This window comes from Piliocolobus tephrosceles, chromosome 5 (assembly GCF_002776525.5).
Source record: "Piliocolobus tephrosceles isolate RC106 chromosome 5, ASM277652v3, whole genome shotgun sequence".
In the NCBI taxonomy this organism is placed as follows: domain Eukaryota; kingdom Metazoa; phylum Chordata; class Mammalia; order Primates; family Cercopithecidae; genus Piliocolobus; species Piliocolobus tephrosceles.
The window spans coordinates 112,859,515-112,883,996 of record NC_045438.1 but is presented as its reverse complement, the minus strand read 5'-3'; the positions used below and the strand labels follow the sequence as shown (position 1 = coordinate 112,883,996).

Here is a 24,482-nt window from a genome sequence, read left to right as displayed (position 1 = left end):
AAAGTGCTGGGATTACAGGCTTGAGTCACAGTGCCCAGCCCAGAGGAAGCATTTAAACCAGCCCCAGCCAAAGGAGAATCACCCATCCCAGTGGTCTGAACTTGAGTGCCTGCAAACCTCACCATCAAGGGCCAAAGTGCTTCAGTCTCCAAATAAACTTAAAAGGGAGCCTAGGCCATAATGTCTGTAACTCATAAGAGAGTCCTAGGGCTAAACTAGGCCCAGAGACAGTGGACTGGGGAGGCACACAACATACTGAGACACACACTGGGGCAGCCAAGAGAGTGTTGGCAGCATCCTTCTCCTGACCCCAGACTGCAAAGCTCATGGCTCCAAAAGAGACCCCTTCCTTCTATAATCCTTGAGGAGAGGAGAGGGAAGAGTGAGGAGGACTTTGTCTTGCATCTTGGATACCAGCTCAGCCACAGCGGGATAGGGCACTGGCTAGAGTCAACAGGCCCCCTTTCCAGGCCCCAGCTCCCAGATGACATTTCTAGACACACCCTGGGCCAGAAGTAAACTCACTGCCTTGAAGGAAAGGATGCAGTCCTGCCAGCATTCATCGCCTGTTAACTGAAGAGCCCTTGGGCCCTGAATAACTAGCAGCGATACCTAGGTACTACACCAAGGGCCTTGGTGAACCTCTGAGACTTGTTGGCTCCATGTGAGACTCAGCCTCAAGCTGTGGTGGCTATGGGGTAAAACTCCTTCTGCTTGAGAAAAGCAAAGGGAAAAGTAAAGGAAACTCTGTCTTACACTTTTACACCTTAGGTACCAACACTGCCACGGGGAAGTAGAGCACCACACAGAGTCTTGGGGTCTCCAATTCCAGGACCTCAGTCTTAGACAGCATTTCTGGACCTTTCCTAGGCCATGGGGGATCCCACTACCCTAAAGAGTGAGTCCCGGGTCAGGTAGCATTCACCACAAGCTGACTTATGAGACCTTGGGGCTCAAGGAAACATCAGTGGTCATCTGGTAGTACTCCTCACGGCTAGGGATGGTGGAGGATACGAGGTGAGGCTCCTCTGCCTTTGAAAGGAGAGAAAAAAGTGAGAAGGACTGCATCTTGTGGTTTGAGTGCCAGCTCAGCTGCAATACAACAGTATACCAGGTAGACATCTAAGGCTTTTGACTCTAGTGTCTGACTCCCAGATAGAACTTCTGGACGCATTTGGGGGTTAGTAGCCAGAGAGTGGTCAGAGCAGACATTGGGTGAGACCCAGTGCTGTGCTGGCTTCAGATCTGACCCAGAGCATAGTGGTGGTGGTTATAGGGGTGGTTGTATCACTCCATCCCCAGCTTTAGGTGTATCCAAACAGAGACAAAGACTCTGTATGTTTGGGAGAAAGTAAGGGAAGAGAACAAGCGTCTCTGCCTGGTAATCCAGAGAATTCTCCCAGACCTTGTTCAAGACAATCAAGGTGGTACCTCTACAAGTCTGCAAGAATCACAGTGTTACTGGACTTGGGGTGTACCCTAAAGCAGAAACAGCTTAGATCACAACACTGAAGTCCTTTCAAATAACTGGAAAATCTTCCCAAGAAGGATGACTACAAATAAGCCCAGACAGTGAACACTGCAATAAAGAGCTAACTCTTCAATGCCCAGACACTGAAGAACATCTAGCATCAACACCATTCAGGAAAACACGACCTCACCAAATGAACTAAGTAAGGCACCAGGAATCAATTCTAGAGAAACAGAGATATGTGGTCTTTAAGACAAAGAATTCAGAATAGGTGTGTTGAGAAAGCTTTAACAAATTCAAGTTATGCAGAGAAGGAATTAGATAAATTTCACAAAGAAATTGAAATAATTACAAAGAATCAAGCAGAAATTCTGGAGCTGAAAAATGCAATTGGCATACTGAAGAATGTATCAGAGTCCCTCAATAGCAGAATGAATCAAACAGAAGAAAGAATTGGTGAGCTTGAAGAGAGACTTTGGAGATAAACAGTCAGAGGAGACAAAAAATAATAATAATAAATGATAGAGCATGCCTATAGGATCTAGAAAACCGTCTCAAAAGGGCAAATCTAAGAGTAACTGGCCTTAAAGATGAGGTAGAGAAAGAGATGGGGGGTAGAAACTTTATTCAAAGGGTTAACAGAGAACTTCCCAAACCTAGAGAAGATATTAACATCCAAGTACTTAAAGGCTATAGAACACCGAGCAGATTTAACCCAAAGAAGACTACCTGAAGACATTTAATAATCAAACTCTATAAGGTCAAGGATAAAGAAAGGATCCTAAAAGCAGCAAGAGACAAAAATAAGTAAATAACATACAATGGAGCTCCAATATGTCTAGTAGCAGACTTTCAGTAGAAGGCTTACAGGTCAGGAGAGAGTAGCATGACATTTTTCAAGTGCTAAAGCTTAAAAAAAAAAAAAAATTTACCCTAGTATAGTATATCCAGCAAAAAAATATCCTTCAAACATGAAGGAGAAAGACGTTCCCAGAAAAACAACAGCCGAGTGATTTCATCAATACCAGACCCATCGTACAAGAAATGCTACAGGCAATACTTCAAACAGAAAGAAAAGAATATTAATGAGCAATAAATAATCACCCGAAGATACAAAACTTACTGGTAACAATAAGCACACAGAAAAACGCAGAATATTATGCACTGTTACTGTGGTGTGTAAACTACCCTTATCCTCAATAGAAAGACTAAGTAATGAACCAATCAAAAATAATAACTATAACAACTTTAAAAGACATAATCAGTACAATAAGATATAAATTGAAACAATAAAACGTTAAAAAGCAGGGTGACAAAGTTAAGGCAAATTTTTATTAGTTTTCTTTTTGCTTGTTTGTTTGTTTATGCAAATAGCATTAAGTTGTTATTAGTTTAAAATAATGGGTTATAAGATAGTATCTGTAAGCCTCATAAATACATACAATGAATACATAAAAAATAAAAAGCAAGAAACTAAGTTATATATCCCAGAGAAAAATCATCTTCACTAGAGGACAATAGAAATGAAAGAAAGAAGGAAAGGAAGACCAAATACAATCAGAAAACAAATAACAAAATGGCAGGGGTAGGTCCTTACTTATAAATAATAACATCTAACGTAAATGAACTGAACTCTCCAATCAAAAGACATAGACTGGCTGACTGGATGAACAAACAAGACCCATCGATCTATTGCCTACAATAAACACACTTCACCTATAAAGACACACATAGACTAAAAATAAAGGGATGGAAAAAGGTACTTCATGCCAATAGAAACCAAAAAAAGAACAGGAGTAGCTATATCTATATCAGACACAATGGATTTCAAAACAAAAACTATAAGAAGAGAAAAGGGTCACTATACAATGATAAAGGGGTTAATTCAGTGGAGGATATAACAATTTTAAATGCACCTAACATCCGAACATCCAGATATATAAAGGAAATATTATTAGAGCTAAAAAGAGTGATAGACCCCAATACAATAATAGCTGTAGACTTCATCATTCCATTTTCAGCATTGGACAGATTTTCCAGATAGAAAATGAACAAAGAAACATTAGACTTAATCTGCACTACACACCAAACAAATCAAATAGATATTTACAGAACATTTTATCCAAGAGCTACAGAATACAAATTCTTTTCTTAGCATGTGGATTATTCTCAAAGACAGACCATAGGTTAGGTCACAAAAAAAGTCTTCAAACATTCCAAAAATGGAATAATATCAAGTATCTTCTCTGACAATAATATAGTAAAGCTAGAAATCAATAACAAGGAATTTTGGAAACTATACGAATACATGGAAATTAAACAATATGTTCCTGAATGACCAGTGAGTCAATGAAGAAATTAAGAAGAAAATTGAAAAACTTCTTGAAGCAAGTAATAATGGAAACACAGCATACCAAAATCTATGGGATACGGCACAAACAGTAGTAAGAGGGAGGTTTATTGCTGTAAGTACCTACATCAAAAAAGAGAAAAACTTCAAATAAGCAATCTAATAATTCATCTTAAAGAACTAGAAAAGCAAGGGCAAACCAAACCCAAAATTAGTAGAAGAAAAGAAATAATGAAGATCAGAGCAGAAATCAATGAAATTGAAATTCAAAAACACAAAGATCTGGGCGGGGCGCAGCGGCTCACGCCTGTAATCCCAGCACTTTGGGAGGCCAAGGTGGGCGTATCACGAGGTCAGGAGATTGAGACCATCCTGGCTAACACAGTGAAACCCCGTCTCTACCAAAAATACAAAAAATTAGCCGGGCAAGGTGTTGGGCGCCTGTAGTCCCAGCTACTCCAGCTACTCCGGAGGCTGAGGCAGCAGAATGGTGTGAACCCAGGAGGCGGAGCTTGCAGTGAGCTAAGACTGCCCCACTGCACTCCAGCCCAGGCGACAGAGCAAGACTCTGTCACAAAACAAACAAACAAACAAACAAAAAAATCCACAAAGATCAATGAAACAAAAAGTTGTTTTTTTCTTTTTCTTTTTTTTTTGAAAAGACAAAATTGACAAATTTTTAGCCAGTGTAGCCAAGAAAGTAAGAAAGGATACCCAAATAAAATACAGTCAGAAAAGAGAAAGGAGACATTACAACTGACACTCAGAAATTCAAAGGATCATTAGTGGCTACTATGAGCAACTATATGCCAATAAATTGGAAAATACACATGAAATGGACAAACTCCTAGATACACACAACCTACTGAGATTAAAGCAGGAAGAAATCCAAAACCTGAAAAGACCAATAACAAGTAATAAGATCTAAGCTGTCATAAAAGTCTTCCAGTAAAGAAAAGCCTGGGACCTAATGGCTTCGCTGCTGGATTTGACCAAACATTTAAAGAACTAATACCAATCCTACTCAAACTATTCTGAAAAATAGAGGAAGAAGGACTACTTCCAAACCCTTTCTATGAGGCCAGTATTACCCTAACACCAAACCAGACAAAAACATACCAGAAAACAAAACTACAGGCCAATATCTCTGATGAATATTGATGCAAAAATCTTCAACAAAATACTAGCAAACCAAATTCAACAATACATTAGAAATATCATTTATCACAACCAAGTGGGATTCATCACTGGGATGAAAGAATGGTTAAATGTATGCAAATCAATCAATATGATACATCATATCAACAGAATGAAAGATAACCATATGATCATTTCAATTGATCCTGACAAAGCATTTGATAAAATTAAATATCTGTTCATGATAAAAACCCTCAAACATATAGATATAGAAGGGATATACCTCAACATAATAAAGGCCATCTATGACAAACCCACAGCTAGTATAATACTGAATAGGGAAAAAAAAAAAAAAAAGCCTTTCCTGTAAGATCTGAAACATGACACTATGTCCCCTGTCACCACTGTTATTCAACATAGTACTGGAAGTCCTAGCTAGAGCATTCAGACAAGAGAAAGTTATAAAGGGCATCCAAATTGGAAAGAGAGAAATAAAATTATCCTTGTTTGCTGATGATATAATCTTATATTTAGAAAAACCTAGACTCCACCAACAAACTAGTAAACTGATAAACAAATTTGGTAAAGTTGCAGGATAAAAGTCAACATACAAAAATCAGTAGCATTTCTATATGCCAATGGTGAACAATCTGGAAAAGAATTTAAAAAGTAATCCCATTTACAATAGTCACAAATAAAATTAAATATCTAAGAATTAACCAAAGAATTGAAATATCTCTACAATGAAAATTATAAAACACTAATGAAAGAAATTGAAGAGGACACCAAAAAAAAAAAAAAAAAATTCATGTTCATGGGTTTGAAGAATCAATATTGTTTAAATGTCCATACTACCAAAGCAATTTACAGATTCAATGAATTTCCTATCAAAATACCAATGACATTCTTCAGAAACATACAAAAACCAATCCTATAATTTATATGGAATCACAAAAGACCCAGAATAGCCAAAGCTATCCTACACACCTACAGTGAACTCATTTTTGACACAACTTCTAAGAACATACACTAGGGAAAAGATAGTTTCTTCAAGAAATAGTACTAGGAACACTGGATGTTCCTATGCAGAATAATGAAACTAGGCCCCTATCTCTTGGCATATACAAAAATCAAATCAAAATTGACTAAAGACTTAAATCTAAGACCTCAAACTATGAAACTACTACAGAAAAACATTGGGGAAAATCTCCAGGACATTGACCTTAGGAAAGATTTCTTGAGCAATACCTTACAAACACAGGTAACCCAAGTAAACATGGACAAACCATGCTGAAAAGCTTCTGCACAGCAAAGTATACAATCAACCAAGTTAAGAGATAATCCATGAAATGGGAGAAAATATTTGCAAACTACCCATCTGATAAGAGATTAGGAACCAGAAAATATAAAAAGTAGGAAAAAAATCCAATAATCTTATCAAAAGATGGGCAAAATATATGAATACACATTACTCAAAAGAAGACACACAAATGGCAAATAGGCATATGAAAAGATGTTTGTCACTGATAATCAGAGATGTGCAAATCAAAACTAAAATGAGATATCATCTTACTCCAGTTAAAATGGCTTTTATCCAAAAGGCAAACAATAACAAATGCTGGTGGGGAGGATGTGAGAAAAGGGAACCCTTGTACACTGTTGGTGGGAATATAAATTAGTACAACCACTATGAAGGACAGTTTCAAGATTCCTCAAAAAACCTGAAAATGGGTTGGGCGCAGTGGCTCACGCCTGTAATCCCAGCACTTCGGGAGGCCAAGGAGGGTGGATCTCCTGAGGTCAGGAGTTCAAGACCAGCCTTGCCAACATGACGAGACCCTGTCTCTACTAAAAAAAAATTAGCCGGGTATGGTGGCAGGTGCCTGTAATCCCAGCTACTTGGGAGGCTGAGGCAGGAGAATTGCTTGAACCCGGTAGGCAGAGGTTGCAGTGAGCCGAGATCATGCCATTGCACTGCAGCCTGGGCAACAAGAGTGAAACTCCATTTCAATTAAAAAAAAAAAAAAAAAACTAAAAATGGAGCTAACATATGATCCAGCAATCCCACTGCTGGGTATGCACCCAAAAGAAGAAAGGAAATCAGCATATCAAAGGGATATCTGCACTTCTATGTTCCTTGCAGCACTTACAATGGCTAAGATTTGGAAGTCACCTAAGTATCCATCAATAGATGAATGGATAAAGAAAATATGGCACATACACACAATGGAGTACCATTCAGCCATAAAAATCAATTAGATCCAGTCATTCGCAACAACATGGATCAAACTGGAGATCATTATGTTAAGTGAAATAAGCCAGAAACAGAAAGACAAACATCACATATTCTCATGTATTTGTGGGAACTAATAATCAAAACAATTGAACTTATAGCATAGAGGGTAGAAGGATGGTTACCAGAGGCTGAGAAGGGTAGCCATCAAACCATGAAAAGACATGGGGGAACTTTAAATGCATATTATTAAGAGCAAGAAACCAATCTGAAAAGGTCACATGATGTATGATTCCAACTATATGATATCCTGAAAAAGGAAAAACTCTGGAGAGAGTAAAAAGATTAATGGTTGTGAGTGGTTAAAGAGAAGAAAGGATCAAAAGGTGGAGCTCACAGGATTTTTAGAGGGGTGAAACTATTCTCTATGATACTACAATGTTATTTTTGTCAAATATATATATTTGTCAAGTGTACAATACCAAGAATTAACTCTAACATAAACAATGAACCTTGGGTAATAGTGATGTGTCAACTGTAACAAACGTACTACTCTGGTGGAGATGTTGATCATGGGAGAGCTTCTACAGGGTTGGGAAGTGGCAGGGGGTGTGTGGGAATACACTGCACTTTCCATTCAATTCTGCTATAAACCTAAAACTGTTTTTAAAAATAAAGTAATTTAAACAAAAAAAGTAAATTTTTTTTTCCAATTCGTGAATGATTTCTATAAAAAATTTACAAACAGACAAGACAGAAAATCTTCATTGTTTTTAGGAGACCCACAGTAATTAGAAAACAGGAGACATAACCAAGGTCAAATATGAAGGGTGGTATGAACCTATAAGGAAGGCAAATATCAAGAGTGAACTGACCTCAAAATGTTGAACATAGTGATATATCCCTATAATAAAATACTATTAGCATTAAAAAGGAATGAAGTACTACCAATACAAGCCAAAGCATGGATGACCCACAAAAATGTCATGGTAATTGAAAGAACAAAAGACGGTATATTACATGTTTCCATTTATATGAAATGTCCAGAATACACAAATCTGCAGAGACAGAAAACAGAGTAATGGTTGCCAAGGGTTTAATGTACGGGATAGTAGCTTGGTGAGAAATGGGGAGTGACCACTACATGGGCATGGTGTTTCTTTTTAGGATAATGAAAATGTTCTAAAAGTGGACTCTAATAAGGTTTCATAACTCTGTAAATACACAAAAACTGTTGAATTTTACACATTGAATGGGTGAATTTTATGGTATTCAATTATATACCAATATAGATGCTAGAAAACAGTGAACTGATGTTTACATTTGCAGGTACATGAATGCACATACTACTCAGATTAAGACTAAAAAGGAATCTTAAAGCTGTGTTCAAATCAGGAAATGAATAAAAGAACTAATTCCTTATTCGACACTTATTCTTTGCCAGGAACTGTGCTGGGTGCTTTGTCTTACTCAAGTCCTTTTCATACCATTCTAGATAGGTAACATTTACTCTATTTTTGAAATAGAAACTGTCAAAATATTTGCCAGAGAACATACAACTAGTTAGAGAAAGTCATTGCAAGCTGGAAATCCAACTCCATTCTATGCTCTAAGCTCTCCTGTCTCCCAAAAAGAATAGTCCCATTTCTTGGGGCATATGAATTTATGCTAACAGAGGACAAAAACTAATTAAAATGAATGCTTAGGTTGTAGGCAAAGAAAAAAAATCTATATTATCTCAGATAGTCTAGATTATAAACTCTGTAAGAGGAGATGCCATGATGGCTTTATTCTCCTCTATATGTCTAGCTTCTAATAAATATCAATAAAATCTGTTCAATTAAATAAGTGAGAAAATACAAAACCACTGAAGCATAATTAACAAGAAGGGACCAAGGACTTCAAAATGGGTTCCCATATTTTACAGTCAGGTTACTACTGTCTTAGGAAGTGTTGTTTCAAAGTATACTCTGAAGAATCATGGATATTTGAAAACCCTTCATAGAACTTGAAGCAAATAAATGAATAATTTTTCCTTTGGAAAACACCCACAGACCAAGAAAATTTGGACTGAATTTCTGAGCAACTCTGGGATTCAAAGAACAGACCATTAGAAAACAAGATAACATCCCTACGTCCAATGCTTGACCAAATGGCCTCTTCAGTTCTGATGGCTTATACAAATCTTCTCCTTAGGTATCCTAATCAGCTAAATCCTAACTGTAAGAATATGATGGTGCTAATGGACCACCCCAAGGGCATGTCCCCTTGAGTTTTTTCCTAGATAGTGAATTATTGACACTTTGCAGTTCTCCACTTACTCTAATGCTCTCCTGCCCACACCACACAACTGATAAAGAAGCCAGAGTTAAGAAGACAGTTTCCCAGCCCACTGAAACCTTAATCTTTGGGAGACAGAGCCAAGAATCTCTGCTTCTAACCTGCCAAATGAACCAGTCTGAAGGGCTTATCGAAGAAGCTCAACCTTGTAATATCCTATGATTTCACTTCTGACACCTAAGAGTCCACAATAAAGTCAAAAGAAATTCAGTATCATTTTAAAATTACATGTAAAAAACCTTTTAGCTCATGAATTTTATCCCAATGCCACATATTAAAAAAATTTAATATTGGTACATTTTTTCTTATGTTTCCTCACAAGATACAAAAATCTTTTTGTTTTGTCCTTTGTTTTTTGTAAATACCTTGAAACCGGGACTACCCATTAATCCATCCTTTCCATGTCTTCCTGGTTCTCCCTAAAAAATAAATACATGTGCTTTAATATATTTTTGCACTACTTTTTCTCTTTAAAGACAGATACTATAAGATAGTTTTTATGTAAAGCAAAATACTAAGAGCTTTTTCCTATCAAACTCACAGCAGGTCCAGGGAGGCCAGGGAAGCCAGCATTCCCCTTTTCACCTTTTGCACCCTGTATCGAAAACAAACACTTAAAACACGATCTTTACAATAATGTTTTCAAGTTCTAACCAAAACTTAAACAGAAAAGCTACTAAGTTAACAACATTATGTAGTAAAAATTCATGGAACTACAACTCCTGTTGACTCTGCAAAGTACTATTTTACCAAACCCATGGATACAATATCAAGACATTAAAAATGTTGATAGATGCACAATTATCATTACAAGCATCTAAACATAGAAATAACATCTTGGCAAAATTAAAAAGCAATGGGTATTTTAAATATTCTTCCCTCAGTGTGAGGAACTAGAAAGGCCCATAACATCAAATTTTAGTAGACTTGTTTTTTTTGTTTGTTTTTGTTTTTTTGAGACGGGGTCTCGCTCTGTCACCCAGGCTGGAGTGCAGTGGTGCAATCTCAGCTCACTGTAACCTCCATCTCCTGGGTTCATGCCATTCTCCTGCCTCAGCCTCCCAAGTAGCTGGGACTGCAGGCACCCACCACCACGCCTGGCTAATTTTTTTGTATTTTTAGTAGAGACAGGGTTTCACCGTGTTAGTCATGATGGTCTCGATCTCCCAACCTCATGATCTGTCTGCCTTGTCCTCTCAAAGTGCTGGGATTACAGGCGTGAGCCACCGCACCCAGCCTGTAAATCTTTTAAAAGCTCAGAATGATCGACAATACAACATAGTCTTACAGGATACCATACATAACAGTTTGCAGTCACCAGTTCTTTTTTTTTTTTCCCCCGCATTGTTCTGAATTAATCCCCTAAGAAGGGTGAACAAAGCTAACTGCTCTAACACTGGGCTAGAACTGCAATTCGAGTTTTCTGTTTCCATTACATTAAAAGTTCAATATGAATACTTTGTTGTATGATCTACACTTCCCTTTTTGCCATAAAATCCAGGTGATCCTTTGTCTCCTTTGGCACCCATTTCACCCTAAAAGACAAAATATGAATAGCAAATATTAAAGAAATATCAATATTTTTCTCTTAAAGAAAAAATACAGATTATAAGCAACAGAGTTTAATATGCCAAAAGCAAAAAAAAATAGAAAAAAAAATTTAAAGTTTGCTTTAAAAAGCCCTCATTTCCAGGCTTTCTAAAGAAAAATTTAAAAAATAACATCTAGTGCTATAACAGGGTTTATAGTTTAAGGCTTATATTTAAGAAAACTTGCATACAGTATAACATCAATTTTTAAATACTATAAAATCATACATTTATAACGAGACTTTAAAGGGAATTTTGTAAAGTTTTGTATAAACTAATATTCATCTTAGCCCACTGTTTACTTTATCTTTAATTATACATGAGTATTTATTTATAACACATTTGTAATATAAAGGTACTTTAAATTAGAATTTTTAAAATGGCATTGCTATATTTAAAAGAAACAGATTTCTTCAACCTTTGATCCTGGCACGCCATGAAGCCCAGGAAAACCAGGAAGTCCACGATCACCCTGAAAATAAAATTGAAATTAATTAAAGAAAAACCATTCCAGCCTAAACAATATCATCACATATTCTTCAACCTCACCCTCGTCAAAATCCACTTCAGATATATCTGAAAACAGTTAAATTCATGTCAGCATTAAATCCTATCTCTATGAAAAATTATCCTCACTTTTCAGGGTTTCATTTATAATCAGAGAAGAAAAGTATTTTGGAGTTAAGAAAATCTCACTAGCAATCCTGACTCCACCCTTAAGTCAGCTACCATCTATTCTGAAAAAGTCTTACGCTTTTACAGGGGAAAGACACATGAATTAATTGAAATGATCTAGACCCAATACACTCAGGAAACAGTTAACCTCTAAGGTCCTATCCAGCTCAGTAATGAAAGATCCTAAACATAAAGTCTCAACACAGACTAGGACTCTGTGGAATTTTTAAAAATTGCTTATCTTACTAATTACTCACAGAAGGTATCTGTTCATATGTGTCTATAAACATGAAGGCCCTAAGTTTTCTCCAAAAGAGAAAAGATGAAGAAAAGTCATAACAACTTGATATTTAGTAGATATAGGTTTAGTATTTAGTTCAGCGGGATATGTTGGATGGTATTGCTTTAGTTTCAAAATCTTTATTGTGAAGACACAGTAAATAAAGAACCAATGAGTTTCATGGCAAAATTTAGGTCAGATTCACTTTTATCTAGACAAATTAAGATATTACACACAAGCAATTAATTATACTCCTAGCTTGTCTGGTAGACATATTAAAGTTTATATCATCTGTGACTGATGTAATTTTTATAAAAGTTATTCATTCACATGATTTAAAGAGTGATATATTTATTCAAGGCTCATAGAAACCTCCAAAGGCAACATTTTTTATTCCAAAGTTCCTAATCTCTTTGAGTTCAAATCACCAAACCATATGGTTATAGCTACATTTTCCATTTTCTGCATTATCTACTGACTTCCCACCATGAACGCAGAGGATTAATCTCTCATAGCACCCAACACCTCCTCCCCATCTGCACTCCTAACAGACACAAATCCCCTTAACTCTCAATTACAGCTTTGGTTAAATCAGTAGTCAGGGTTTATTTTGTTAAGATTTGCAGATAAGCTATAAATATATTTTCATTCCTTGCCTTTTCTTGCCCAAGTGTTTATATTTCTTGGAGTCAAATATTGCCATTTTAATCATTTCGTTTTCTATAAACTTATTGTTATATTGAACTCCAAAATCTTTCCAACTTTCCAAAAATCACTTCTGATTGTATTCATTTGCATTGAAAATTTCATTTTCTTTAATAAATATCTCCTAGACCTGTCTCATTTCAGTATGAATTTGATGTTTTTTGTCTCTGAGTTCATTATCTTGTTTAGGGGAATATACTATCCAATGGTTTCCTGAGAAGGAATACATAGGAGATTACTTTCTGATACCTTAAATCTCTGAAAATGTCCTTATTCTATTCATTTATATAATTGATTATAATTTCAAATTTTTAAATCAGACTTTTGAAGGCTCTGCTTCATTCAGTTCTTGAGTTCAATGTCACTAATGAGATGTGTGAAGCCTTTCTGATTCCTGATCATTTGTATGTAGCCTTTTGTTTCTTGTGTGTTTTTTGGGGCCAGGAGTGGGAGGGTAGGGGTGATAGGACTGGTGCAGTTTTTTTCTCTGAAGAAGCTTGCAGATCTTCCTCTTGTTTCCAGTGTCTTGAAGTATTATACTATTATACACTGGTGTGGTCTATAACCATCCATTATGCTAGGCACTCTGTAAGTCTTTTCATCTATAGAGAACAATGCCCATACACGTGGACATCTCGGACTACACTTCCAAGCTCCATCCCCATCCATACATCACATAAGCAGGCTCCTGTCAGCCACCTGTAAGCATAGGAATAGACATACGATTGTGCTGGAAGGTCTTTAGGAAGACAAAAGCAGGAAAGGGGACAGCAAATCCTGGAAATGGCATTGGGCTAGATTGTTCAGGGACTGCCAGAATCTAATATCTAGAATATGATTTTGTTTGTTTGTTTTTGGTTAAAGCTCAATGGTGTGATGGAATGTGTTCTTCAGGTTCTGAAAACTCCTCACTCAACACTGAGGAACACAGCTGAAGCAGGGTCCAGCAGGGGTTCTGCCTCCCTGAGAGCATTAATGACAGGGTTTTTTCAAGTCTTCCTCTCACTGTCTTGCATCAGTTTCTTCCAAGACTTTTGTTTGTTGATCTTTAACGTTCCTGTGATATTTGGTGATTCTTTATTGTCAGCTCATATGGAGGTTGACAGGAGAATCTCTCAGTGGGTAGAGTTCAATTACTCTGAACTTCACTATAATGTGGCCTGGTTGTGTCATTTCATTGGATGCTGTTCTAGATGTCAGTAGATTTCCCATAGGAGGATCTTCTATGTCTCTAGTTTATAGGACTGGCTGACAGCATTCCGGAGGCCAGATAGAGGAAGAGGAGAAGGAGGTTGCCACATGAGTAACTATCGCCAACTCCCATTGTTTTAGTTTTGTTTTGTATTATTTTTTGAGATGGAGTTTTGCTCCTTCACCCAGTCTGGAGTGAAGTGGCGTGATCTCGGCTCACTGCAACCTCTGCCCCCCAGGTTCAAGTGATTCTCCTGCCTCAGCCTCCTGAGTAGCTGGGATTACAGGTACCCACCACAATGCCTGGCTAATTTTCATATTTCCAGTAGAGACAGGGTTTCACCATGTTGGCAAGGCTGGTCTCAAACTGCTGACCTCAGGTGATCTACCTGCCTCGGCCTCCCAAAGTGCTAGGATTACAGGCGTGAGCCATCATGCTCAGCCTACTCCCATTGTTTTAATTTCAGTATAACTCTCCCTCTTCTCCCCAGGCTAGAGACCTTCAACTTTCTCTTCTCCAGAAAATAAACTTTTGTGTTTCTGCTACAGTGGAAGAGAGATTCACTTAGCTACACAGAGTTGAGGACAGGATAGTGGGATTTAACTGTTCTTAAATGCACATTCAGTCATGTTTGCATTTTTAACTCTGCTTTCACCTCCATTTTAGAAACATTGATATTATCATTTCCTGAACCTGTGGAGTATCTGTACATATGTGTACATATGAGTGTGTGTGTACTGGCCAAAAGGGGGCCTCTGTTATATAAATCAGATCTCTTCTAATTTTAGGATTCAGCTTCCCAGTATCCTAGAATGCACATAATATAGTGACTGGTGATACAACCTTGACTTTATAAACGAGAGCAACACTCAGAGAGCCTAGAGCAACACTCAGAGAGCCTAGAGCAACAAGAGGGAAAAACACAAGTCCCCGAATGAGTTTGTAGACAAGCAATTACACGAGAAAAATAAACTTCTTTCTCATTTAAACTACTGCATTTGGTCTATTTGTTATAGATCTTTGCCATCCACCTAACAAATACAAAGAATAACTATGTTTCCAGTCTAAAAGGAACCATATTTTTTAGCTTATACTAAATGCCTTTCTCAAGAATAACAGCTTCCTCTGTCATGTGTGTGTGTATGTGAGAGAGAGAGAGAGAGAGAAAGACTGAGAGAGAGGTAGGGAGAGAAAAGACCCAATAAAAGCCTATAACACCCTAGAACTAACTATTCCCCAAATTCAACAATTTACCCAAACAGGACAAAAGAAAAAATAAATAAATTTTAGAGGAAGACCAAACAACACAAGAAAACTGGATGTTCTTTCCCCTACCATATGAACTCCTAATACAAGAACCTAACCCAAACTACCTTTTGAATAAATATATATTCAAAGTGTGTGTGTGTGTCATTCAAAGGGTGTGTGTGTGTGTGTGTGTCATTCAAAGGGGGTGTGTGTGTGTGTATATATATATATATAAAATATATATGTATAATTTCAAATTATATATTTATAATCTAAAGTTTGAAATTAAAATTCCAAATTTTATATGTGTATATTGTATATATATTTTTTCCCTTCTGCTTGGAGCAGAAGGAGCGGGCAGGGTTCTGAGAGATAGAAAGAGGACTGAAGTTAAGAGAATAATCTGAGTTAACTATTTAGAAAACTCTAAATTGAGATAACCAGTTAAAGGCCGAGCTAGACTAAGATATACTATCAATAAGATGGAAAGCTGGGTAACGAATGCTTAATAAAACTACAGGAGAAAGAGGTAAGCTGGGATTCCCTATTAAAGCTGAACAAAGTCCAAGCTATGACTTCCATTCTCTGGCTACAAGTTATAAAAGACATAATATCCAAACTTTCCTTTACTGGAGATGGCAAACAGATCTCAGATGAAGTAGGAAGACTAGGAACATCCACTCACGTTGGAACAGAAAAAATACAAGGTCTGGACAAAGCTACTCTTACGTGCAGAAGGAAAGCTTTTAAGTATAGTAGAAAGTATAGTATCCATGTTAACATAAATTAGTGTGAGAGAGAAAGAAAGAAGGAGAGAGAGAGCAAGCAGCAGCAAGTTGTCAGCAAAACTGTTGGGGAATATTGAAACAATATGTACAAAATATGGAACACAAAAAAGTATGGTTCAAACACATTATACTCAATCAAGTTATTTATAAGGTTTAATAGCAATGGATAGCAAAGAAGAGATAAAGTTGGGCCAAAGCCTATCCAGGATGGGCATATAACATAAAAGATAAATGTCTCCAATGTTGACTTCTGAGCCACTGGGTCATCTGTTACTATAATGCAGCTTAGCCTAAGTTAATTAGTACAGTTGGAATATTAAAAATAAAAGACTGCCAAAACAACAATATTAAAATGTATATATGTCATTGGCTTTGGGGACAGGTAGTGACCAATGAAAAACAATTATTAAAGGTTGAAAAAATAGTGTCTTATGTAAAATAGTGGTGAAATAATTGATTAAAAGCCTGGCTTATAATAACTTGCACAGGCAAATAATGTATCAAATGAACTTACAGCTAGAGGTAAAGAACTGAGAAAACGGAATGTAAATATATATTATGAATTGACTATTATTGGCAGTATTTGACAAGGTAATATTTTTTAAAAATATGAGCTCAGAAAATAATTGGCCAGGTCGCAAGTAGTAATTAAAAGAAATAGACCAAGTGTAAAGACACTGGGATTGGGAGACACAATTGTTTTTCTCATCTCTAATGTAATGGGGAATACTTTTAAAAAATAAAAGTCCAGTAAAAACTCAGCCTCTGGGAGGGATGAAATCAAAGATATGGCTATTAACGCCACCCTTAAAATCTCTGAGTCCATTAAGGGGAGGTTCAATAAATTCTGTCAAGCAGGACAGTGTGGCTCATGAAAAGTAAACAAAGGGTATAGTGGATGCCTGGTTAATTTAGGTTACCTATTATTAAGTGTAGAGAAGGAGATGTGATCGAAACAAGATCGTGAATGCTGCTATTGGCTGGAATCAAAAGTTAAAAACATAAAATTGCAAATACATTCATATACATATACTATATGCTGTTGAGAGAGTTATTATATAATACCAAAGGAACCACCAACCTGAACTAAAAGAGACTCTGCCTGTTTGAGATTTAAAACGAAAACAAAGTTACCCTGTATTTGCACTATTTTTAATAGTTTTTCCGGACTACCAACAAATTTAGACAAATATAGAAATAAGGCTAAAAATAAAAGAAAAATTATTTTTAAGATTACACCTCTAATGTGTCAATAGATCTCATAACCTAAATGAGTAAGAGAAATGAATTCACTCAGTGCTTTAAAAATATAAAAAATAAATAGCTTTTTATATATATAATATAGCCAATATGAAAAATATTTTTAAAGGGCTCTATTTATAACAAAAATGAAAAAGAGATAAAAAAAATTTAGGTTAAAATAAAATTGGGTAATCCTCAGGACTAATATCAAAAAACTCAAGATTGAAGTAAAAAGAAAAGTAAGCCATAATCTTGAATAGCAATTGGAGAGTTGTCAGTGCTTCTAAAACTAATCCATATGTGCAAAGGAATCCTAATTGAAATGCGAATAGCAATTTCTAAAAAACTGAAGGAAAGATGCTGAGCTTTATCTGGAAAAATAAGTATTCAAAAATAGCCAGGAAAATTTTGATTATAAAGAATAATGAGGAGGGATTAGCCCTGCCAATATTAAGTCAGATCATGAAGTGACAATAATTAAAACAATTCTGCAGTGGAGAAGATGTAGACAGGTCAATGGAATAGAATGAAAAGCCAAAACACCAGGCCCAAATGAAAATGGAAATTTAATGGAAATAAATGTAGAAAAAAGTGGTATTCCATGAATACTATGGCAACTGGCTATTTATTTAGGAAAATAATTTTATAAAATAAGAGTGCTGATATGGTTTTGGATGTGTCCCCACCCAAATCTCATCTTGAATTGTACCTCCCACAATTCTCACTTGTCATGGGAGGAACCCAGTGGGAGGTAATTGAATCATGGAGGCGCGTCTTTCTCATGCTGCTCTCATAATAGTGAATGTCTCACAAGATCTGATGGTTTTAAAAATGGGAGTTTCTCTCCACAAGCTGTCTCTTTGCCTGCTGCCATCCATGTAAGACTTGACTTGCTCCTCCTTTGCCCCCACCATGATTGTGAGGCCTCCCCAGCCACATTAAACTGTAGGTCCATTAAACCTCTTTCTTTTGTAAATTGCCCAGTCTCAGTTATGTCTTTACCAGCAGTGTGAAAATGAACTAATCCATTAATTGGTACCAATAGAGTGGGATGTTGTTGAAAAGATACCCAAAAATGTGGAAGCAACTTTGGAATTGGGTAACCAGCAGAGGTTGGAACAGTTTGGAAGACTCAGAAGAACACAGGAAAATGTGAGAAAGTTTTGAACTCCCTAGAGACTTGTTGAATGGCTTTGACCAAAATGCTGACAATGAAACCCAGGTTCAGGTGATCTCAGATGGAGATGAGAAACTTGTTGGGAACTGGAGTAAAAGCAACTCTTGTTATGTTTTAGCAAAGAGGCTGGTGGCATTATTCCCCTGCCCTAAAAATTCGTGGAATTTTGAATTTGAGATTATTTAGGGTATCTGGCAGAAGAAATTTCTAGGGAGCTAGGCATTCAAGAGGTAACTTGGGTGCTGTTAAAGGTATTCAGTTTTATAAATGTAGTAGAGTATAAAAGTTTGGAAAATTTGCAGCCTGATAATGTGATAGAAAGAAAATTTCATTTTCTGAGGAGAAATTTAAGCTGGCTGCAGGAATTTGCATAAGTAACAAGCAGCTGAATGTTAATCTCCAAGAAAATGGCAAAAATGTCTTCAGGTCATGTCGGAGGTCTTCATGGCAGCCCCTCCCATCACAGGCCTGGAGGCCTATGAGGAAAAAATGGTTTCATGGGCCAGGGTCAGGGCCCCCTTGCTCTGTGCAGCCTAGGGACTTGGTGCCCTGTGTTCCAGCCACTCCAGCCACGGCTAAAAGGGACCAAGGTACGGCATGAGCATTGCTTCAGAGGGTGCAGGCTCCAAGCCTTGGCAGCTTCCACATGGTGTTGACACTGCAGATGCACAGAAGTCAAGAATTGAGGTTTGGGAACCTCCACCTAGACTTCAGAGGATGTATGGAAACACCTGGATGCCCATGCAGAAGTTTGCTGCAGGGGCAGGGTCCTGATGGAAAACCTCTGCTTGGGCAGTGAGGAAGGGAAATGTGGGGTTGGAGCCCCCATACAGAGTCCCTACTAGGGCACTGCCTAGTGGAGCTGTGAGAAGAAGGTCACCATCCTCCAAATCCCACAATGGTCTATCTACCGATGGCTTGCACCACACACCTGGAAAAGCCACAGATACTCAATGCCAGCCTGTGAAAGCAATTGGGGGAGGCTGTACCCTGCAAAGCTACAGAGGCAGAGCTGCCTGAGACCATGGGAACCCACTTCTTGCATCAGCGTGACCTGGATGTAAGACATGGAGTCAAAGGAGAGCATTTTGGAGCTTTAAGATATGACTGCACCACTGGATTTCAGACTTGCATAAGGCCTTTAGCCCCTTTGTTTTGGTCAATTTCTCCCATTTGGTATAGGAGTATTTATCCAATGCCTGTACTCCTATTTTAGCTAGGAAGTAACTAACTTGCTTTTGATTTTACTGGCTCATAGGTGGAGAGGACTTGCCTTGTCTCAAATGAGACTTTGGCCTATGGACTTTTGAGTTAATGCTGAAATGAGTTAAGACTTTGGGGTACTGTTGGGGAGGCATGATTGGTTTTGAAATGTGAAGACATAAGATTTGGGAGGGAACAGGAGTGGAATGATATGGTTTGGCTATGTCCCCACCCAAATCTCATATTGAATTGTAACTTCCATAATTCCCACTTATTGTGGGAGGAACCCAGCAGGAGGTAATTGAATCACAGGGCGGGTCTTTTCTGTGCTGTTCTCGTGATAGTGAATAAGTCTCACGTGATCTGATCATTTAAAAAACAGGAGTTTCCCTGCATAAACTCTTTCTCTTTGCCTGCTGCCATCCATGTAAGACGTGACTTGCTCCTCCTTTCCTTCCACCATGACTGTGAGGCCTCCCCAGTCACATGGAACTTTAAGTCCATTAAACCTCTTTCTTTTGTAAATTGCCTAGTCTCAGGTATGTCTTTATTAGCAGTGTGGAAACAGACTAATACAAATGCTCATCTGACTTTACTCCAAAAACCAAAAATTTCACGGTTAAAAATAAAATAATAAAATTACAAAAATAAAATCACCAGTAATTATAATCAACATGCTAGAATGTGCAATCTTTCTATTTATATACAAAGACAGGAGGAAAAAAAGAAGAAAAAACTACTTTACATGAAAATGAAAATTTTCTCTATGGTTAAAATTTCAAAAACCAAGTCAAAACACATAATACAACCCAGAAAAGATATTTTCACACACACAAATAACAACTTACAAAATGCATATAAAAATCAATTTTTAAAAGGATCACAGCCCAGTAGAAAAATAAAAGATATGAGAAAATCGGAAAATTACAGAGAAGTAACACAATGTCCCCAAAGTGCAGGTCAAGATACCTTACCCAACTCACTAATAAAGCAATGAAAATCAAATCAGTATCATCTCTAAATTATACTGGTGAAAAATAGAATTTAAAAAAAAAGCAGCGCTGATAAGAATGTGAGGAAGGATATTTTCATACACTTGTTGAAAGAGAATCAACTTTCTGGGAACTCAATAAGCAATTTAAATCAAAGTTTAACTATGAAATTAACACTTTGATCCAATAATCAGTTTCACTTCTGAGAATTTTTCCTGTTGATAAACTCATGAAAAACTACTGAGAAATATATTCAGAGATGTTTCTTACAGTCTTATTGGTAATACCAAAATAATAAAAATAAATAAAGAACAAGGCAATCTTTCTTAGAGATTTCTTAAATTTTATAAAAACAGTCCCTACATTGTATAGCTATGATTAACCTTTTCTTTACACTTTCTCTCATGAAGTCTTTCCAATTTTTAACTTTCCTTTAAACTCCTAGAGAATTTTATTTGACTTTCTTCTTTGGCACTTAACACTAACTATCTTGAAATACAGTTACTTTGTGTTATATCCTTTACCAGACTCCAACCTCTTTGAGGAAACAATTCATCCATAACTCATTCCTATTTTTTTCTTGGTACAACTACTATTTACCAATATCCAGATTCCTCTCCACTGTCTGGCATATGGGAAGTCATACTTACCTAATCTGTTAAAATCCATGTGGTTTGCACAATTTGCTCTAGTTAATTAAACATGAATGGTAGTGATTTAAAAGCCAATGTTTGATTCTCTCTACACCTGCCACCATAATTAGTCATGATCTAGATGGTGAAATTTATGTTAATCTGAGTCTCCCTGTGAAGACATGGGAAGCTCCTCACTGCTGCTGATAAATATGTAGTTTCATGAGCAATAAACCTTTGATGTTTTAAGCTACAAGCATTTGGGGTTTGATTGTTATTGTAGCATAAGCTACTCTAGCCTACCTATTGTCTTGCTTGTGATTAATAATAATTTGCTGAATATACAGAATGTTTCCATTTCCCAAAACACAGTCAACACTCCTGAGTGCTCAAAGAAAATTTCAATAAAACAAATATTTGGGGGAGTCAGACTCTTGGTCCTATCAGAGTTCAAAGTGATTAAAGTCAAAGAGAATCCAAGATAGTAAGATAATTCCACTTCCCAGAGGCTGCTTTCCAAACCTTTCATGGCTAATATAACTTTGATGAGCCTGTCCATCTTTTGAGTCAATCTAGAGTCATAGTCTTCAGTCAGGTCAAGATTATTTTTGGGGCCAGCAAAAGAACATGAGAACTACTATTTTTTAAATTCATTAAAAGAAAAGTCTTTGTGTGTGTGTGTTTCAAATTCACAGAATACTTTTCCCAGTAGCACAGATATATAATTTTTATATATGAGGCTACATGTCTAAAAGTCTTTTACTGCAATACATTTTGCAATTTAAAGGTCTGATGACCTATGATATAAAATGAACTATCCCTCTTCCCTAGAGAGAAATGTAGACCATGAATACTCTCATGGCCCAGTCAGCATGACCGTGGGTACTCATCCATCTGCTCCCTCCCTTGCCTATCTTCTTGGCTCCTGACAGGCATTCAGGGATTCTTCTCACAGTGCAAGCAGTAGACTAAAAGAGGCACAAGTCACGCAGTGAAAAACTACTCTGGCCAAAGCAGAAAAATACAGGAAAAAGAAAGCCAGATTGGGATCAAGGTATTTTATTTCAACCCCCTAGATCCTTAAGTAACTTTACACAAATGACTTAAGCTCTTCATTTTTCAGTTTTCCAAAATGTAAAATAAGGATAATTTACTTCACAATTAATATAAAATGAGCACAATATGACTTACTGTACTAACCCCACAGGACTTTTTGTGAGGATTTAATGTGAAGGGGAATACATATGGACAAAATCGATGCAAAATATATCCAGGAATAAAATAGAAAAAGGTACGCACCACAGTAAAAACCCTGCAAGCACCCAATACATAAAGTTTTGTACAGATCTGCTGCTTCTTTTCCATTCACGAAAAATAAAAGCAAAAACAACAACAACAAAAATACAAATCCTAAGTCTTACACAAGCTCAGGTAATAATGACTTATGGGAAACTATTTTAATCTACTAAAATAATTCTTCTCTTTAACACAGTGATGGGGATTCCATTTGAGGTTTGGGATTACCATTGAACTACTCATGCCTACAAAAGAAATAGATTTCCGAACTTCTACTACTGAGTCTCTGCAGTAGTTTCTCAATGACCATACAACAGAAGATATCTAAAGAGAAGTTAAAAATCGAGTTTAGAACCAACAAAATATAAAGCATTCTACAAAAATTCAATAAAAGTTTTAAGTTTCCTTAATAATACCAGTAGAAAAAAAGGGGAAAAAAGGACAGAAGAGGAATAACAGCCAATAAATAAGGCAAGACATGGAATTAATGGTTCTTCATAATAAACTAAGATGTTAAATCCATTATATAGCTTTAAAAGAAAAAAGGTTGAAAGATCAGGAGATAATCAAGATTGCAAAAACAGTCACAGAATTAGTTAAAACCTGAGCACACATAAGTCAGCACCATGTGTACAGGAAGGACACTCAACAATGCCTAATATCAGAGAATACTTAGGGAGGGCAGAGCTACTGCTGCTTGGGGAGACAATCCTCTAAGGATTTTTTTTTTAAAGGAAATTGCAGTTTTTGCCATTGAAAGTAATGGCAAAAATCGCAGTTACTTTTGCACCAACCTAATAGTACCACCACTTCTATAAAAAGTAGAGATATTTGTTTTCTGAAAACCCCTGATTGTAACAACTCCAAGTTTCTCCAGATTCAGACGAAGCCAAATATTTTTTGGAAAAGAGATTGTGCATATGTGTATGTCTGTATTTAATATTCTTAGTATTTACTATAGTAATTAATCATATCAATAATTATTACTGTAATTATAAAATATATGCATATATATTATATATATATTTACACCCATATATGTTTATACTTCTTAATATTACAATAATAAAATCTCTTAATGAGGAAGGGGAAGAGGACAGGGCTGAATCCTGGAGGCACCCAACATTTAGAGAATGTGTGGAAGAGGAACAGAAAGAGCCAATGAGAAAACATGAAAAGGTAACTAGTGACGGCAAGGAAAAATCTAGGAGCATGTAGTATCCCAGAAGCCAAGAGAAGAAATTGTCCCAAGAAGGAAGGAATAGTCAACAATGTCAAATGCTATAGAGACATACAACAAGACAAGAAGAAATAATTGAAAAATACTGACTACTGGATTTCAAAGATGGAAGACTGGTGATCCAAATATGCAGCAGAAGGTTGGGATGGAAGTCCTATTAGAGTGGGTCAGAGAGAGAAATGGGAGTGAAAATGTGCAGGGAATAAAGGCAAACCTTTTGGAGCACTTGTACTACAATAAGAAACAGGGAAATGGCCTTGTAGCTAAAGGAAGCTGTGTGGTAGAGGAAGTGGGGGAGGTTTGGGTGGTTGCAAATGGATCATCCTTTAGGCTATGGGGAAAATTTAACTAGAAAAGAAAATGACTAATGACACAGAAGAGAAGGGCTAGTTAACAACACAGAGCAATGGAGAAAGATGGGATCCAGAGTGCAAAAGGAGGCCTGTGGACTCCACATGGACACTTCGCCCATAATAAGAGAAGGAAAGGCAGAATATAGGTACATATATGGGTCTAAGGGTAGACATAGTGGGAAGACATTTAGGGAATTTCTGTCTGATTGTTTCAGATGCAGCACTTCAACAGAGAGAGGAGGATAAAGGATAACTCAAAGATATTTCCAAAAATTTTGCCTTAATTAATCAGCAGAATGGCGACCCTAATAACAAATCATGATCATCATCACTATCACC

At 36.8% G+C, this 24,482-nt stretch overlaps 1 protein-coding gene across 2 annotated transcripts in view; it reads right to left on the bottom strand.

Annotated features, from left to right (window-relative positions):
- The window catches only part of COL21A1 (collagen type XXI alpha 1 chain), a 130,793-nt gene that overhangs the window by 55,958 nt on the left and 50,353 nt on the right, over positions 1 to 24,482 (bottom strand). For both annotated transcript variants that reach the window (XM_023222972.1, XM_023222971.1), the window contains 4 exons: positions 11,539 to 11,592; positions 11,007 to 11,066; positions 10,073 to 10,126; positions 9,897 to 9,950 (listed from right to left, as the gene is read on the bottom strand). In XM_023222972.1, coding sequence (XP_023078740.1) covers positions 9,897 to 9,950; positions 10,073 to 10,126; positions 11,007 to 11,066; positions 11,539 to 11,592 — 222 coding nt within the window. The remainder of the gene's footprint in view (positions 1 to 9,896; positions 9,951 to 10,072; positions 10,127 to 11,006; positions 11,067 to 11,538; positions 11,593 to 24,482) is intronic.